This window comes from Engystomops pustulosus, chromosome 5, assembly GCF_040894005.1.
Source record: "Engystomops pustulosus chromosome 5, aEngPut4.maternal, whole genome shotgun sequence".
In the NCBI taxonomy this organism is placed as follows: Eukaryota; Metazoa; Chordata; class Amphibia; order Anura; family Leptodactylidae; genus Engystomops; species Engystomops pustulosus.
Window position 1 is genome coordinate 16,039,482 of NC_092415.1, and position 19,732 is coordinate 16,059,213.

A 19,732-nucleotide genomic window follows, 5' to 3' on the forward strand; every position below is an offset into this window, starting at 1 on the left:
TACATGAACTACAAGGACTTATCCCTTACTCAGCACTTCCGTCGGTGAATATGAGAAGCCTCTGATCTCAGTCTGGTCATCACATTTTGACATAACTGAGGCTTCTCACTATAACATTGACCTTATATGAGCATCTATCATGGGGAATTATTAATATTACATGTCCCAGCATCGGGTCTGAATGACTTACCTCTATTCTGTATTTACTGAGTACGGGGCGGATAGCTGCCGGGACGGAGTAGACCTGGCTGGGATCTGGGTCGTCAATGGGTGGAAGGTTCTGGGCACCAGATTCAGGAATCTGAAGAGATAAAAACTGATACATTAAGAAGTCAGAAAAACCCATCATTACAAATCCATTTTAAGAAATATGATATTCACTCAAAGAGAAAAACTATTTACTAATCACTATATTATGTACCCACCTGAAATAACTCAAATGCAGCCAGAAGGTCTCCTCCAGAGAGATGCCCACAGAACAGGGGGTAATAGGCCAGTTTGGTTGGGGTGTAAGTCTGGTCGGCGGTGATGACTGTTGGGGTGGCCACTGTAGACCCAATATACTCAGGTTTACCCTGTAGAGTCATAAAGATAACAGATACTTTTATGGAATCATAGATATTTAACCCAACTTGTATCCGAAGATACTTATAAGTACTTTCTGATACATCTTCGCTTGGGAAGAGCTCTCCGTTAAAGAGCGTTGGCAACCAATGGGGTCTGCATGCAACCCTAACATGCTTCATGTGCAGATCCATATGGCACAGGTACCTACCCCAGCATAATGACTATGGCTGATATACATGGCACGTGGCTAGCATTGGAGTCATTGGGGCACATTTACTTACCCGGTCCTGTCGCAATCCCACGGTGTGTTGTCCGACGTGGATTCGGGTCCAGCGCGATTTACTTACATCGTCTGACCGAGTTCCTTCCTGTGTCACGCCAGCGCCGAGGTCCACCTGAGTTCACCTGTTTCTTCCCGGTGCATGTGAGTGCTTGATATTGCGACACATTTCCTTTTTTAAATTCTGCAGTTTGTCCGAATCCGTTGTCCGACGGCCAAGGCCCCGATTTCTGTCGCGTGCAAGCCGATGCTCCAAAATCCGATCGAATGTGGCAAAATCCAGGGTCAATTTGGCGCAAAACGGAAATATTCTGGAAACCTGACGAAAGTGCGGCGTTTGGACCCTTGGTAAATGAGCCCCACTGTGGCTGTAACTAGGGGGGATCTGTGCCATTGGAAGGAGCAAAATTTCATAGACTGGATGCATTATAAGTAATAAAAGGTAAACTAAAATATAAATTCTCCTGTAATAAGTAACCTATAGGGGCCAAATAAATAGAGCTTTGGGCTAAAACAGGAGAAATAATTCCATGCACATGCTACATACGGTCTTGCCCTTCCCTTTAGTAAACCAACGGCAAAGGTCCTGCGAACCTGTCAACACAAATCTATGGATTAGCATGTCTTCATTTGTAATCTGTGTCCCTCCATAAAGCAATCAGCAGTGTAAAGCTATTAGGAGTCTATAAAATCTTCATTCCAATTATTCAATGAAAATTACAAAAAGTATAACTATTTCTTTAGTTTTAGACAAGAGACAATATGAAAGGACCATGGTCCTCACCAGGGCATCATCATCGTACAGCTCTATGACAATATTCGGAGGGTCGTCCACAATGTCTTTGATTTCTCCATGTAACGTTATGTTGCTGAATAGAAGCATCTGGTTCCAAGTTGGGGAAAGAGTTTGTGGAATGATCTATGGAGTACAAAGAAGGTAAAGAGAACATCAGAAGGACATTGAATTCTTCATTTGCAACTATATGCCATTGAACACCAAGGTTGGGTCAATGAGCCTTTGGATACCAAATAGACGACCATCAGGCTACTAGACATAGGTGCAAGGCCAAGCCCTAGTGTCCCACCAGGATCCAGTCATGATGGAGCCTGAGAAGACTCAATAGTCTCAATGTGATCCTTACCTTAGTCGTTTGGCAATGTGAGACGAATGTGACTTTGGCGAATGGATCGGAAAGACCAGAACTATCGGCGGCTATCAGCCCTCTACCCTGGTACATGTGGGCCCGCAACTGGAAGAGGTGTTTTGCTAAAAAAATATAAAGTTGATACAAACTTGATGATTCCGGCAGCTGAATCCAATGAGAAATATTTGGATGCTTTATTATCTAACTACACCCATAACATTCCAATAATGTTTCAATGAAATAAAATTTCCTGAAAGAAGGAATATTTATCAACAATGCAAAATTTATTAGGATTTTCCCAAACTTCGATTTAAAATTATAGAAATTCAGCCGTTCCTGGGATAGAGAAGAAATGGATGTTCCTGTCCAGATATGGATGGTCCCAGGAAGAGGGTTCAACTTCTCCAATTTCCCCAAGAAAAATGTTGGTAACTATGGAAAGGATTTTTGGCCATCCTCAGGCATAGGTCAGATCAGGAGATACGTACAGGGATAGGAAGGGATGAAACTGTATGGCTTGCAGGTGCCTGAGGAAGCCCATAGGTCCCTTTACTCAATGATATAAGGGGGGACACAAGTGTTATACACAAAGCACGGTTGGTGGAGGGACCAATTACAGGATGGGATCTTCAAGTGTAAAAAGAAAATTGTAAGTAGACAATGTAAAAAAGAGAAAATCTTCATACAAGACATCATATTGCCACATCCTTTATTCTTTGTTGAATAGTCGAATTATGGGGCAGATTTACTTACCCGGTCCATTCACGATCCACCGGCGCGTTCTCTGCGGTGGATTCGGGTCCGGCCGGGATTCACTAAGGCAGTTCCTCCGACGTCCACCAGGTGGCGTTGCTGCACCGAAGTTCTTTGGAATGCACTGAATGCACCAAGCCGGGCCGAGTGCAGGTAAGCGCGTGTCCAGCGACACTTTTTTTTTTAAATGCGGCGGTTATTCCGAATCCGTTGGGTTTTCGTATGGCCATGCCCCCGATTTCCGTTGCGAGCATGGCAGCGCTGATGCGACACAATTCAATCGTGTGCGCCAAAATCCCAGGGCAATACAGGGAAAATTGGCACAAAACGGAAACATTCGGGTAACACGTTGGGAAAACGCGAATCGGGCCCTTAGTAAATGACCCCCCATGACTTTAGAATCAAATGTACCCTATAGAGTATAAGGTTTTGTCATAATAACATATTTGTCCAACCAGAACAGTATTGTTTTCTATTTGGGTGGATCCATAGAAAACAATTGTGTCCCATAGCAAAGATTAAAATGGGCCATATATTATGAGACTGGGTTCGGCTGTGTAGGACAAAAGCTCCTGGTGTTTGTATCTCCCTTAATTTGATTTCCAGGACACTTGGGTCAATGTCCAACCCCCATGTTCTTTCAAAACCATTCATGAATGGGTATAACCTTGACTAGGTCACTTTTCTCCAAGGGTCATGTCCTAGATAAGTCAGTTCTCATTGATTGGGAAAACTGGGGATCAAAAATCCCATGGAATAAAGCCCATGACTGATATGGTTTTAACTTCTATGTTGTATTAAGGGGACTTTTAGGATTTTCAGCCACCTGTTCTACCATTGACTGCAAGTACTAGCAGTAAGACCCTCTGTGGATGTGGATAGGTGTCTTCAGTGTGTTAGCCCTTGACTGCAGGCATTCACTAAAAGTGGTTGTTGCCTCAAGACAATGGGACAAAAGGGTCCGCGGAGCACATTTTCGTCAGGTTTCCCAACGATTTCCGATTAGCGCCGCATTTAACAGGGGTTTTTGACGCACACGATCGGATTGTGTCGCATTGGCGCCGGCTTTTATATGCAACACAAATCGGGGGTCGTGGACGTCGGACAACCCGACTGATTCGGACAAACCGTGGAATTTAAAAAGCTAATTGTGTTGCAAGATCAGCACTTACATGCACCAGGATGAAGATGGTGAACTCCGGTGGACCTCAGCGGGCAAGCGACACATGCAGGAAATTGGATGCACCATCTTAGTGAATCGAATCCTTGACGGACAACGCACGTCAGGTATCTTAGTGAACCCGAATCCTTGACGGACAACGCACGTCAGGTATCGCGACAGGACGGGTAAGTAAATGAGCCCCAATCTCTCTTTGTAAGATGGTCTGCCTCGATAAGGGTTTCTGTAGCAGTGCCTCCAGAGGTGAAATTATGTATTACACAGTGTCAGTGTTGCTTATCTTGGAATTAACTATGGAACGAGATAGAAATCGCTAACCTGTGTGATTCATGCTTCCCCCGACACCAGGAGAACAGAAGCTGCAGCTCAATATAGTTAAAGAGTAATGGACTGTGACGTGGAAGTCTTTAAAGAAGCTCATAATCTTTAAGTAACAAAGAATATAGTTAGCAAGAGTACAATTACCTTTATGAACTAACACGTAACTCTTTTATAATGAAGCCTGTGGTGTCTGGACTGTATCTGATAGATGGGTTTAATATTGTGCACACCCGAGCGGTGGAATAATCAGCTGGAGGATGATTGGAATAAAATAGCGACACAACCGCACGTTCTTCTCCACCGCAGAGGTGCAAGTTTATTCAAAGAGCCTCTGCCCTCCTGAGCCTTCCATCAGGACGCTACTTATCACTGCTTCAGGTCACTGGGCCCATAAAGTTTACAAAAATTTGGAGAATCGATCTAGAATGAACTCTGTGGTTTAGAACAGAGTCTGAATGAACCAAGGGTTCTAATTGGTGGTCTGAATGAGTTTAGGGGTGTCACGGGTGCCCCCGTGATCCACGTCACGTCAGGGGCACACTCGTGCCCCTCTCCGTTGCGGCACTGCCCCGGTCCCCCTCCAGCTCTTACCTCTCCACGATCCTGCTCTTGTCCCGGCTAGGCCACGTGCGCATCCCCGCTCTCTAGGGCACCGGTGCTCTAAGATTTAAAGGGCCAGCGCGCCGCTGATTCCCGGGTTTTCCTTAAGAGGCCGGCTGTTCCCAGGATTCCCTGCTGGATCTTTGAGCTCTTTTGCCTTTCAGAAAGCCTCCTGTTCCCTGCGCTTGTTCCCTGATCTTTCCTGCCTGACCAGTGACCTTGCATCTTTGCTGCCTGCCCTGACTCCGAACCTGTTCCTGACATTGAGCCTGGATCACGATTCTGTACCGTGACCTCGGCTGCAACCGCGGGCTAGTCGCACCTGTGGAATGACCTGGTGGTACTCCGCCACAGCAAGTCCATTCTGCTTTGCTGCGGGCTCTGGTGAAGACCAGGTGCCACTTAGACTCCGGTCCCAGGTGTCGGCTAGTATCACCTCCCGCTGTGGTCCAGAGGATCCAGTGACCCCGAACCCTGACAAGGGGTTCTGGTCTGGAGTCCGCACTTACGTCATAGAAAAATTTGTAGAAAAATTGACGGCTAGAAAATGTAACCTGATGGCATAAGGAGAGACTCATTGGTTTGCCTTCATCCAATGACACAAATTCATTATAAAATGTCAAAAGAATTATTTCTTTTATGGAATGTTTTTTTGGTCATATTTACCAGAAATGATCTACCGTATATACTCGTGTATAAGCCGAGTTTTTCAGCACAAAAAATGTGCTGAAAAACGTCTTCTCGGCTTATAGACGAGTCTATTAAAAAAAAAAAAAATTTACCCACTTAAAAAAAATAAACTTATATACTCACCCTCCGATGTCAGCGCGGCTTACCGATGTCCCCGATGTCAGCGTGTTCCGTCTTCATTCTTCTTGCTTCTTTCATGGACGTGGCCATGCTTTCTTCTAGCATGCGCATACTATGAAGCAGCCGCTGCTGACGTCATAGCATGCGCGGCCACGAAGAAAACATGGCCGCCTCCATGACAGAAGAAAGAAGAAGAGCCGCGGAGAAGAAAGAAGACGGGGCGCACTGACATCGGAGGGGGAGTATGTAAGTTTATTTTTTTAAGGGCTGTGGGGGCCGGCTGTATACTACTAGGGGCTGCTGTATACTACTAGGGGCTGGCTGTATACTACTAGGGGCTGCTGTATACTACTAGGGGCTGCTGTATACTACTAGGGGCTTGCTGTATACTACTAGGGGCTGCTGTATACTACTAGGGGCTTGCTGTATACTACTAGGGGCTGCTGTATACTACTAGGGGCTGGCTGTATACTACTAGGGGCTGCTGTATACTACTAGGGGCTGCTGTATACTACTAGGGGCTGCTGTATACTGCTAGAGCAGGGGTCGGGAACCTATGGCTCGCGAGCCAGATATGGCTCTTTTGATGGCCGCATCTGGCTCGCAGCCGGGGCTCCTATCCAGGGGCTTAACTACAGCCGCAGCAACTGCTAATATGCCTGCCAAGACCAGGCTGTTGTGCCCCCGGCTGTAGTTATGCCCCTGGATGTATTCGGCAGAGCAGCGCAGGGTCCGCAGGGTTAATTCGGGGGCGGCGCCTCCCTCTCCTTCCCTGCAGCAGTCTCCTCCGTGTGTGAGAGGGAGGGGAGGAGACTGTCTGCCTGCAGCCAATCCCGGGGCTGGATGTAGCAGCGCGGGAGATTCAGACAGAGGAGACCAGAGAGCTGCACACTCCGGAGACATGAAGGAGAAGGAGTCAGCAGCCCGGAATCAGCCAGAGTTAAAGGGGTTGTCCGAGTTTAAAAAAAAAAAAAAATATGTGGCCGGGAGCGGGGTTACTAAAACAATAAAGCTGTACTTACCTCCCGGTCCCCTCCCGTATCCAGCGCTGCTGTCGCTCCGGTCCGGGGGCCATGTAAACAAACATGGCCGCCGGAGCAGCGCTGGACTCAGCTTCCGGCCGGCCGTGGCCGGGTACGCCTATCCGTCCCTATACACAGCATTGTGTATGGGGACCGGAAGGTTGTCGCATCCGGCCGGAAGCTGAATGCAGCGCTGCTCCGGCGGCCATGTTTGTTTACATGGCCCCCGGACCGGAGCGACAGCAGCGCTGGATACGGGAGGGCACCGGGAGGTAAGTACAGCTTTATTGTTTTAGTAACCCCGCTCCCGGCCACATATATTTTTTTTTTTAAACTCGGACAACCCCTTTAAGTGCTCCCTCCCCCCAGTGTCTCCTCACACTCTGCCTTAACCCCTTAGTGTCCTGTGTGCAGGAGCAGCTAAGAAGCTCCTGAGTGTCCCTTACAGACCCCTCTGCATCATCCCCTCATATCTTCCCCCACCACTGCATTTCTACATTAATGTGAGGTTATGCAGCAGCTTAGACACGTTGGCGTCTGTATAAGGATGTTCTGCAGCGGTTGGCTCGTGTATGGGGATGTTCTGCAGCGGTTGGCGTCTGTATAGGGAAGCTCTGCAGCGGCTGTCGTCTGTATAGGGATGTTCTGCATTGATTGGCGTCTGTATAGGGATGTTCTGCAGCGGTTGTCGTCTGTATAGGGATGTTCTGCATTGATTGGCGTCTGTATAGGGATGTTCTGCTGCGGTTGGCGTCTCTATAGGGATGTTCTGCAGCAGTTGCCGTCTGTATAGGGATGTTCTGCAGCGGCTGTCGTCTGTATAGGGATGTTCTGCAGCAGTTGGCGTCTGTATAGGGATGTTCTGCAGGGGTTGGCGTCTGTATAGGGATGTTCTGCAGCGGCTGTCGTCTGTATAGGGATGTTCTGCAGCAGTTGGCGTCTGTATAGGGATGTTCTGCTGCGGTTGGCGTCTGTATAGGGATGTTCTGCTGCGGTTGGCGTCTGTATAGGGATGTTCTGCAGCGGTTGGCGTCTGTATGGGGATGTACTGCAGCGGTTGCCGTCTGTATGGGGATGTACTGCAGCGGCTGTCGTCTGTATAGGGATGTTCTGCAGCGGTTGGTGTCTGTATAGGGATGTACTGCAGCGGCTGTCGTCTGTATAGGGATGTTCTGCATTGATTGGCGTCTGTATAGGGATGCTCTGCTGCGGTTGGCGTCTGTATAGGGATGTTCTGCAGTGGCTGTCGTCTGTATAGGGATGTTCTGCAGCGGCTGTCGTCTGTATAGGGATGTTCTGCAGCGGTTGGCGTCTGTATAGGGATGTTCTGCAGCGGCTGTCGTCTGTATAGGGATGTTCTGCTGCGGTTGGCGTCTGTATGGGGATGTTCTGCTGCGGTTGGCGTCTGTATGGGGATGTTCTGCTGCGGTTGGCGTCTGTATGGGGATGTTCTGCTGCGGTTGGCGTCTGTATGGGGATGTTCTGCAGCAGTTGGCGTCTGTATAGGGATGTTCTGCAGGGGTTGGCGTCTGTATAGGGATGTTCTGCAGCGGCTGTCGTCTGTATAGGGATGTTCTGCAGCAGTTGGCGTCTGTATAGGGATGTTCTGCAGCGGTTGGCGTCTGTATAGGGATGTTCTGCTGCGGTTGGCGTCTGTATAGGGATGTTCTGCAGCGGTTGGCGTCTGTATGGGGATGTACTGCAGCGGTTGGCGTCTGTATGGGGATGTACTGCAGCGGCTGTCGTCTGTATAGGGATGTTCTGCAGCGGCTGTCGTCTGTATAGGGATGTTCTGCAGCGGCTGTCGTCTGTATAGGGATGTTCTGCAGCAGTTGGCGTCTGTATAGGGATGTTCTGCAGCGGTTGGCGTCTGTATAGGGATGTTCTGCAGCGGTTGGCGTCTGTATAGGGATGTTCTGCTGCGGTTGGCGTCTGTATGGGGATGTTCTGCTGCGGTTGGCGTCTGTATGGGGATGTTCTGCTGCGGTTGGCGTCTGTATGGGGATGTTCTGCTGCGGTTGGCGTCTGTATGGGGATGTTCTGCTGCGGTTGGCGTCTGTATGGGGATGTTCTGCTGCGGTTGGCGTCTGTATGGGGATGTTCTGCTGCGGTTGGCGTCTGTATGGGGATGTTCTGCTGCGGTTGGCGTCTGTATGGGGATGTTCTGCTGCGGTTGGCGTCTGTATGGGGATGTTCTGCTGCGGTTGGCGTCTGTATGGGGATGTACTGCAGCGGTTGGCGTCTGTATGGGGATGTTCTGCTGCGGTTGGCGTCTGTATGGGGATGTTCTGCTGCGGTTGGCGTCTGTATGGGGATGTTCTGCTGCGGTTGGCGTCTGTATGGGGATGTTCTGCTGCGGTTGGCGTCTGTATGGGGATGTTCTGCTGCGGTTGGCGTCTGTATGGGGATGTTCTGCTGCGGTTGGCGTCTGTATGGGGATGTTCTGCTGCGGTTGGCGTCTGTATAGGGATGTTCTGCTGCGGTTGGCGTCTGTATGGGGATGTACTGCAGCGGTTGGCGTCTGTATGGGGATGTACTGCAGCGGCTGTCGTCTGTATAGGGATGTTCTGCAGCGGTTGGTGTCTGTATAGGGATGTACTGCAGCGGCTGTCGTCTGTATAGGGATGTTCTGCATTGATTGGCGTCTGTATAGGGATGCTCTGCTGCGGTTGGCGTCTGTATAGGGATGTTCTGCAGCGGCTGTCGTCTGTATAGGGATGTTCTGCAGCGGCTGTCGTCTGTATAGGGATGTTCTGCAGCGGCTGTCGTCTGTATAGGGATGTTCTGCAGCGGCTGTCGTCTGTATAGGGATGTTCTGCAGCGGCTGTCGTCTGTATAGGGATGTTCTGCAGCAGTTGGCGTCTGTATAGGGATGTTCTGCAGCGGTTGGCGTCTGTATAGGGATGTTCTGCAGCGGCTGTCGTCTGTATGGGGATGTTCTGCTGCGGTTGGCGTCTGTATGGGGATGTTCTGCTGCGGTTGGCGTCTGTATGGGGATGTTCTGCTGCGGTTGGCGTCTGTATGGGGATGTTCTGCTGCGGTTGGCGTCTGTATGGGGATGTTCTGCTGCGGTTGGCGTCTGTATGGGGATGTTCTGCTGCGGTTGGCGTCTGTATAGGGATGTTCTGCTGCGGTTGGCGTCTGTATGGGGATGTACTGCAGCGGTTGGCGTCTGTATGGGGATGTACTGCAGCGGCTGTCGTCTGTATAGGGATGTTCTGCAGCGGTTGGTGTCTGTATAGGGATGTACTGCAGCGGCTGTCGTCTGTATAGGGATGTTCTGCATTGATTGGCGTCTGTATAGGGATGCTCTGCTGCGGTTGGCGTCTGTATAGGGATGTTCTGCAGCGGCTGTCGTCTGTATAGGGATGTTCTGCAGCGGCTGTCGTCTGTATAGGGATGTTCTGCAGCGGCTGTCGTCTGTATAGGGATGTTCTGCAGCGGCTGTCGTCTGTATAGGGATGTTCTGCAGCGGCTGTCGTCTGTATAGGGATGTTCTGCAGCAGTTGGCGTCTGTATAGGGATGTTCTGCAGCGGTTGGCGTCTGTATAGGGATGTTCTGCAGCGGCTGTCGTCTGTATAGGGATGTTCTGCTGCGGTTGGCGTCTGTATGGGGATGTTCTGCTGCGGTTGGCGTCTGTATGGGGATGTTCTGCTGCGGTTGGCGTCTGTATGGGGATGTTCTGCTGCGGTTGGCGTCTGTATGGGGATGTTCTGCTGCGGTTGGCGTCTGTATGGGGATGTTCTGCTGCGGTTGGCGTCTGTATGGGGATGTTCTGCTGCGGTTGGCGTCTGTATGGGGATGTTCTGCTGCGGTTGGCGTCTGTATGGGGATGTTCTGCTGCGGTTGGCGTCTGTATGGGGATGTTCTGCTGCGGTTGGCGTCTGTATAGGGATGTTCTGCTGCGGTTGGCGTCTGTATGGGGATGTACTGCAGCGGTTGGCGTCTGTATGGGGATGTACTGCAGCGGTTGGCGTCTGTATAGGGATGTTCTGCAGCGGTTGGCGTCTGTATGGGGATGTTCTGCAGCGGCTGTCGTCTGTATGGGGATGTTCTGCAGCGGCTGTCGTCTGTATGGGGATGTTCTGCAGCGGCTGTCGTCTGTATGGGGGTGTTCTGCAGCGGTTGGCTCATGTATAGGGACAAGCTCGAATGTAAATTATCTATTTTTTATTTTACAGGGAATTACCATTGTTTTGGTCCAGTGGGAGCTTAGTACGGGGGGGGAACACTCCTTGCTGTACTAATGACTGCTGGAGCCATTGTCCCTTTAAGCATATTGTACGGCTCTCGCAGAATTATATTTTAAAATATGTGGCGCTTATGGCTCTCTCAGCCAAAAAGGTTCCTGACCCCTGTGCTAGAGGCTTGCTGTATACTACTAGGGGCTGCTGTATACTACTAGGGGCTGCTGTATACTACTAGGGGCTGGCTGTATACTACTAGGGGCTGCTGTATACTACTAGGGGCTGCTGTATACTACTAGAGGCTGGCTGTATACTACTAGGGGATGCTGTATACTACTGGGGGGCTGCTGTATACTACTAGGGGCTTGCTGTATACTACTAGGGGCTTGCTGTATACTACTAGGGGCTTGCTGTATACTACTAGGGGCTGCTGTATACTACTAGGGGCTTGCTGTATACTACTAGAGGCTTGCTGTATACTACTAGGGGCTGCTGTATACTACTAGGGGCTGCTGTATACTACTAGGGGCTGGCTGTATACTACTAGGGGCTGCTGTATACTACTAGGGGCTGCTGTATACTACTAGAGGCTGGCTGTATACTACTAGGGGATGCTGTATACTACTAGGGGCTGCTGTATACTACTAGGGGCTTGGTGTATACTACTAGGGGCTACTGTATACTACTAGTTGCTTGCTGTATACTACTAGGGGCTGCTGTATACTACTAGGGGCTGCTGTATACTACTAGGGGCTTGCTGTATACTACTAGGGGCTGCTGTATACTACATGGGGGCTGGCAGGCTGTATACTACAGGGGCTGCTGTATACTACATGGGGGCTGGCAGGCTGTATACTACATGGGGGCTGGCAGGCTGTATACTACATGGGGGCTGGCAGGCTGTATACTACTGGGGGCTGGCAGGCTGTATACTACAGGGGCTGCTGTATACTACATGGAGGCTGGCTGTATACTACATGGGGGCTGGCAGGCTGTATACTACATGGGGGCTGGCAGGCTGTATACTACATGGGGGCTGGCAGGCTGTATACTACATGGGGGCTGGCAGGCTGTATACTACTGGGGGCTGGCAGGCTGTATACTACAGGGGCTGCTGTATACTACATGGAGGCTGGCTGTATACTACATGGGGGCTGGCAGGCTGTATACTACAGGGGCTGCTGTATACTACATGGAGGCTGGCTGTATACTACATGGGGGCTGGCAGGCTGTATACTACAGGGGCTGCTGTATACTACATGGAGGCTGGCTGTATACTACATGGGGGCTGGCAGGCTGTATACTACTGGGGGCTGGCAGGCTGTATACTACAGGGGCTGCTGTATACTACATGGAGGCTGGCTGTATACTACATGGGGGCTGGCAGGCTGTATACTACTGGGGACTGCTGTATACTACATGGAGGCTGGCAGGCTGTATACTACAGGGGCTGCTGTATACTACATGGAGGCTGGCTGTATACTACATGGGGGCTGGCAGGCTGTATACTACTGGGGGCTGGCAGGCTGTATACTACAGGGGCTGCTGTATACTACATGGAGGCTGGCTGTATACTACATGGGGGCTGGCAGGCTGTATACTACTGGGGACTGCTGTATACTACTGGGGGCTGGCAGGCCGTATACTACAGGGGGGGGGTTTGACCAATGCATTTCCCACCCTCGGCTTATATTCGAGTCAGTAGTTTTTCCCAGCTTTGGTGGTAAAATTAGGGGTCTCGGCTTATACTTGGGTCGGCTTATTGCAATTTATTTTATATATCGTATATATTTGAGTATAACCCAAACCGACTATAAGCCAAAACCAGTAGTGGATTGTAACACAAGCTGTTTAGGTGGTAGCCTGATGCCCAAGCCTCCTAGGGGGTCCATGGCCACACAAACCACCCACCAATTTTTATACTCAGGAGAACCTTCACTCATGTAATCTTCATACATCTGTTCCTGCTCTCAATACACGTTGAGGTCCTCCAACTACAGATTGAAAGCAGAGAGAAGGGACACATCCTCCAGTCCCCAAGAAGCGGATTCTGTATTGTAGGGGCTAAAATATTCATACAGCCCAGGGCCCATGGCAATCTTTATCTTACACTGGCCGAAGCATCTAATTTTACCACAAAAAACTGGGAAAACTTATAGGCCAGTGGTGGGGAACCTATGGCATGGGTGCCAAAGGTGGCACTCAAGGCACTCTCTGTGGGCGCTCAGGCCATTGCCCCAATTTCACCAAACAGTACTAAACCCACCAAATCTTCCTGTAGTCGCAAGCAACTTAAAAGATGCTGCTCTCAGCGCTATTTTAGGCAACATTCACACGATGTATGACCGTCGATGTATGGCGGGCATGCATCGGGGCTGCGGAGAGGAAGAGGGGAAGAGCGCAGCTCACCCTTGCCCCTCTCCATAAGAATATACAGCGCACAGGGGGTTGCGCACGACATGTCCTATCTTTCTACGGGCTACGGAGCGGTACAGTGCCGCACGTGTGCTGCAACGTACCTCTCCCTTACAGGGCGATGAGCCCATAGAAGTGTATGGGGGACATATATATGCGCCGCAAATACGTTGGCCGTATATACATCCCCCATACGTTCGTGTGAATGTAGCCTAAAAGAGACATTGGAACTGCAAGAAAAGTGAGAAGGTGTTGACAGAACTGCAATGTCTTTGGAGGTCCTCCTGCTGGACCCACCATTCTTCCTGGAGAGAAGCTACAATGATGGTCTGAATTTGTCCACCTTTTTTCAACTCTATTGGTGGCCTCAGGGGGGGGGCAATACAATTGAATGATGCTGAAGAACAGGTAGCATTAAGTTGCTGCTTGAAATGCCATGTTGACACTTCATGGTAAATAAGTGGATTCTGGTTGTAGTTTGGGCACTCGAGCTCTAAAAGGTTCGCCATCACTGTTATAGGCCAATATTTATCAAATCTACTGCAGCCTGTGCTTTGTGCAGTTTGCGGCACATTCATGAATTATGGTGCACAGTCTCCATGAATCTGGTGCCCCCTGCACTGATCGGGAAGTGTGCACCATTTATTTTGCTGCACTGTGTTCATGCTGCAGAATTTTGGCGCAAATTCCGAATAAGCGCTAACACGCCCCTTTAGTTGCACAGTCTTGTGGGCACAGTGCAGCCGCAGCACAAAACCGGCACAGACATTTTAATAAATGTGGGTCACTGACTCCTTCACTAATGAAATACCTAGCAGCCTCCCCTCACTAATGAAATTCCCAGCAGCCTCCCCCGCTAATGAAATGCCCAGCAGCCTCCCCCGCTAATGAAATGCCCAGCAGCCTCCCCTCACTAGTGAAATGCTCAGCAGCCTCCCCTCGCTAATGAAATGCTAAGCAGCCTCCCCTCACTAATGAAATGCCCAGCAGCCTCCAACAGTAATTAATTGCTCAGCAGCCTCTCCTCATTAATGAAATGCGCAGCAACCTCTCCTCAATAATGTAGCCCCTCATTAATTAAATACCCAGAAGCCTTCTCCAGTAATCAAATGCTCAGCAACCTCCCCTCACTAATGAAATGCCCAGCAGCCTCCCCTAATAATGAAATGCCAAGCAGCCGCCTCTCATTAATGAAATACCCAGAAGCCTCCTCCAGTAATCAAATGCTCAGCAGCCTCCCCTCACTAATGAAATGCCCAGCATCCTCCCCTCTCTAATGAAACGCCCAGCAGCCTCCCCTCTCTAATGAAACACCCAGCAGCCTCCCCTCTCTAATGAAACGCCCAGCAGCCTCCCCTCTCTAATGAAACGCCCAGCAGCCTCCCCTCAGTAATGAAATGCCATACAGCCTTCTCCAGGAATTAAATGCCCAGAAGCCCTTCGATATATATAAAAAAAAAAACTTAGTACTTACTTCTGATACTCCCTGCAATTCCTCTTCCCTCTTGGCTTCCTGTGTTATACAGTAGTCAGAGATGGGTCCGTGGCTTTGTCTACACCATCACGCCATAGTGGTGTGGGCAGAGCCATGGACCCGTCTCTACCTGTGTGGCTACATTGGAAGCCAAGAGAGAAGAAAAGCCGTGGGGAACGTATATACTTTGGTATGAGCTTTTCTAGGACCAAAAATTATGCTGAAAACAATTTTATTATGTAAACCTCGACTCTCGAAAGACGTGTAAAGGTTGTCCAGTAATCAGCTGGGGATTGATGGGTCTGGTAGCAAATATTTAATAGCTAAACAGCTCCACCACAGGAAAAATAAAGAATTACAGGACGGTTACTGAAATTAGTTGGTTGCCTGTGTATGTATGGCCATGTTAGGTCCTCCAGATCTAGAGAGTCTGGAGTTACTCTCAAGTCAAAATACTTTATAATCATATAATATGGAAGAGCTCTTACCCTGATAGACAAGGTTGCCAGGTGGGGGTGGTGCGTGATGTCCACTTGAAGCTGGTGGATGTTCAATCTCATACCCTATTGGCAAGTTTTCAAAGATGGCGTGCGAGTACTTGCTGGGACCCAGCCATAAGAAGACATCTACTTTGGCCTGAACGCTCCATCCAGGGCCTCTCTTGCCTGGGAGCTGAGGATGGAAGACATGTGATATGAAGAGAACAGCCTCAAGCGACCACTAATTATGGGGCTGCAGCTGTACTTATTATTGGGTTACATGAAAAGTACTGGTGCAACCTGGCAAATCACCACAATTGCGTGTAGCTCATCTTCACAATGTATGGTCACCCTATGGCAATACTGAGAAAAGTGCTTCTTTCTCCACTTACTTTGGCTCTTATGACCCTTTCTCCTTCCCTTCCAATCTCTGCACAATTCTATCTTGCTAATAAAAGAACAGGAGATCACTGAGGAATCACTGTCAGGAATTCAAGAAGGAAGAAGTCACAACAGCTAGTGAGGGGAAGGAGGAGTCACAGCAGCTAGTGAGAGGAAGGAGGGAGTCACAGCAGCTAGTGAGAGGAAGGAGGGAGTCACAGCAGCTAATAAGGGGAAGGAGGGAGTCACAGCTGCTAGTAAGGGGAAGGAGGAGTCACAGCAGCTAGTCAGTGGAAAGAGAGAGTCACAGCAGCTAGTGAGGGGAAGGAGGGAGTCACATCATTTAGTGAGGGGAAGGAGGGAGTCACAGCATTTAGTGAAGGGAAGGAGGGAGTCACAGCAGCTAGTGGGTGGATGGAGAAAGTCACAGTACCTATTGAGGGGAAGGAGGGAGTCACAGCAGCTAGTGAGAGGAAGGAGGGAGTCACAGCAGCTAGTGAGGGGAAGGAAGGAGTCACAGCAGCTAGTGAGGGGAAGGAAGGAGTCACAGCAGCTAGTGAAGAGAAGGAGGGAGTCACATCAACTTGTGAGGGGAATGAAGGAGTCATAGCAGATAGTGAGGGGAAGGAAGGAGTCACAGCAGCTAGTGAGGGGAAGGAGGGAGTCACAGCAGCTAGTAAAGGGAAGGAGGGAATCATAGCAGCTAGTGAGGGTAAGGACAGAGTCCTATTGAGGGGAAGGAGGGAGTCACTGCAGCTAGTGAGGGGAAGGAGGAGCCACAGCAGTTAGTGAGGGGAATGAGGGAGTCACAGTAGCTAGTGAGGGGAAGGAGAGAGTCCCAGCAGCTAAAGAGGGGAGTGTGGGAGTCACAGCAGCTAGTGAGGGAAAGGAGAGAGCCACACCAGCTAGTGAGGGGAAGGAGGGAGTCACAGCAGCTAGAGAGGGAAGGGAGGGAGTCACAGCAGCTAGTGAGGGAAAGGAGAGTGCCACAGCAGCTAAAGAGGGGAAGGAGGGAGTCACAGCAGCTATTGGGTGGAAGGAGGAAGTCCCAGCAGCTAGTGAGGGGAAGGAGGGAGTCACAGCAGCAGATAGTGAGGGGAAGGAGGGAGTCACAGCAGCTAGTAAGAGGAAGGAGGGAATCATAGCAGGTAGGGAGGGGAAGGAGGGAGTCACAGCATTTAGTTGCCCTATTGGCAGCTAGTGAGGGGAAGGAGGGAGTCACAGCAGCTAGTCAGTGGAAGGAGGGAGTCACAGCAGCTAGTGAGGGGAAGGAGGGAGTCACAGCAGCTAGTCAGGGAAAGAAGGAGTCAAAGCAGCTAGTGAGGGGAAGGACGAGTCACTTAGCTAGGCAGGGGAAGGAGGGAGTCACAGCAGCTAGTGAGGGGAAGAAGGAGTAACAGCAGCTAGTGAGTGGAAGGAGGAGTCACAGCAGCTACTGTAAATTCACAATCAGAACCTGCAGAGTAGAAAGCTGCTAGGACTGCAGAAAACCGGTTAAATAATAACCAGAACCAGTGCAACTCCTTATATATACACTGGATCACTGATTCCTGCGGGTGAGATACGCTGTAACGTCTTACTGCCCTTTATGCTCCTGTCTCCTTTACATTTATAAGAAGGATGTGATAGAACAGCAGGCACAGTCCTCACAATTATCCGGCACATTGTGGGAATGAATCAGTGTCACAATTACTAATGAGCAGAAGATCCTGGAAAGGTTAGGTCTTTAATAGTAGAGAAGATGTTGTGCAGATACGAGCTACTTACTTTGAAGAAGAGGGTTTTAATCTTCCCGCAGTGGTGACCTTTCTCTTCCAGCATCGGGGAGTAGAGGACATCTCTGGCCGGGATGCGGGCGTAGGACACCCGCTTATTGTTACTCAGGAGCCATATAAACACATCAGGAACCGTATGTTGTGGCTGTAAAACAAGCGGCACATTCCACAATTTGGATCAGTGGAATCAGAACCTTCTCCTCACACCCCAAGACAACCTTAACTCACATTTTTTTTTGCCAATTTGCTGCTCACCAATCATGCACCAGCACTTGAAGTCAGCAAATGCCCAAGAGATGTATAATCAGACTTTTGCATATGTTGTTAGTAGCAGCAGGACTGTGAAATATGGATTTATATTCCACAATTGCAGCTTTTCCAAATGCATTGGGGATGTTTCCTCACACTGCAGTGCTCTGTGCTCTGTGCTGTCAGTATTAGGTATTGTCCCTGGTGAGGTGTAAGTTGAGTGTGTATGTTGTAAGCAGCAGTAAATATGGATTTACATTCCAGGATTGCAGCTGGCGGCATGTTCTCACACTGCTTTGCTCTCTAAATGTTCTACTGTAATATCTAACCAGAAGCTTGCTACAGCTTCAGAGCAGATGAGAGGGGCTGTGATAAAGTTCTGTGAAGAGATCTCACACAGGGATGCACCCTAGTCTTCAAGTCCAGCTACAATCCTGGAATATGAATCACAGTCTTGCTGTTACTAACCACATACACAAAGGTATCATTGCACATCTCCTTAGGGATAACGAGAACACCCTACAAGACCTGCCACTTTGAGACACATCCATCACCATCAATGTTTGACCCTTGTCACTCAGATCCTACCACTTTCCTAAGTTTCCTGTTTCCAATTTGATTGCTCCCGATCAATCCTGCCCCTGAGAAGAGGCGACAGCAGATAATTTGTGTAATTAATATACATGGGCAGAGAATAATAAATTTCATCATTTACCTCATCCACCAAAAACTTGATCCTGTCGATGAAACTCTGCATTTCCCGGGTCATGTCACTCATCGACAACTTCTTCTTCTGCTGTACGATGGCTTTTGCTTCACCAGACATCCCCTCCTATAAAGTACAGGAAGTCGCCGGGTTACGTACAAGATAGGTTCCTTGGGTACTTAAGTTGAATTTGTATGTAAGTCGGAACTGTATATTTTATAATTGTAGCTCCAGACAAAAAAAAATTAAAAATTTTGTCCCAGTGACAATTGGATTTTCTACATTTTTTGCTGTAATGAGAACAGGGATGATCAATAAAACCTCATTACAGACTCCGTACAGCTGATCATTGCAGTCTGGGACTATAGTAAAGCATCCAGAGAGCCTCACAGTGGGCAGAGGGGTCCGTCTTTAACTAGGGGTCGTCTGTAAGTCGGGTGTCCTTAAGTAGGGGACTGCCTGTATATCATATTCAGTCCTAGATAAGAAGACAAATCTATCCTAATGTAGCAAATATGCTAAGCAGCCCTGGTCACTGCTATGGGGAAGCTGAGGCTACTACTATGTCACAAATCTTATAGATCCCGTATGTCCTACCAGTTCCTGTCTGCAGAGCGTTACTCTTTTCTTATCCAGGGCCGTTATGTTGGGCATTTTGCTTTTCTTCTCTGCGTCTGAGATGAACGACCTGGAAGTAGATTTTGGGGTATTTATCAATATATACAATACATGGAGTCTCCCGATGATCTAGCAACGCCCTGTATCCTGCATTGTGACAGGTTCCAGAGAGAAACAATCAAATAATGGAAAATGTCAACAAAATTACTGAATATAAGTGACACCGAGGCTTAGATTTGCCATATATCGGCTATAGGGTCGCGCCAATGTTAGTGGCGACTATGAATAGGGGGTGTACGTACTTGCTCTGGTCGATGAAGTCGCTGAGAACGTCTCTCATCTTTTCTTCAGGGGCTAAATCGGAAATTTTAACCAGCTCCTTCATGTGCTCCAGTCCTTCTTCCTAGAGAGTAATGTATAGATATAAGTGTTTTCTGTTATCATTGTAATCCTGTATCTAAGTATTAATCTTCAATCTGGTTCTGTTTCTATGTAGTAATGTTGTTTCCCGTGCTATATACTTCATAGTAAGCTTGGTTCTGGTCCTGTATCCATGTAGTTATATTGGTTCTTGTGCTGTATCCTTGTAGTAGGCTTGGTTCTGGTCCTGTATTTATGTAGCAATGTTGCTTCCTGTGCTGTATCTTTGTAGTATGGTTGGTTCTGGTACTGTATACATGTAGTTATACTAGTTCTGATGCTGTTTCTTTGTAGTAAAGTTAGTTCTGGTCATGTATCCATGTAGTAATGTTGGTCTCAGTGCTGTATG

General features: G+C 49.0%; 1 protein-coding gene across 2 annotated transcripts in view; it reads right to left on the reverse strand.

The window, feature by feature from the left end:
- The window catches only part of FER1L6 (fer-1 like family member 6), a 119,930-nt gene that overhangs the window by 31,132 nt on the left and 69,066 nt on the right, over positions 1 to 19,732 (reverse strand). For both annotated transcript variants that reach the window (XM_072151224.1, XM_072151225.1), the window contains exons 15-23: positions 19,266 to 19,366; positions 18,943 to 19,033; positions 18,355 to 18,471; positions 17,383 to 17,535; positions 15,244 to 15,427; positions 1,990 to 2,114; positions 1,632 to 1,766; positions 426 to 575; positions 191 to 301 (exon numbers count right to left, since the gene is read on the reverse strand). In XM_072151224.1, coding sequence (XP_072007325.1) covers positions 191 to 301; positions 426 to 575; positions 1,632 to 1,766; positions 1,990 to 2,114; positions 15,244 to 15,427; positions 17,383 to 17,535; positions 18,355 to 18,471; positions 18,943 to 19,033; positions 19,266 to 19,366 — 1,167 coding nt within the window. The remainder of the gene's footprint in view (positions 1 to 190; positions 302 to 425; positions 576 to 1,631; positions 1,767 to 1,989; positions 2,115 to 15,243; positions 15,428 to 17,382; positions 17,536 to 18,354; positions 18,472 to 18,942; positions 19,034 to 19,265; positions 19,367 to 19,732) is intronic.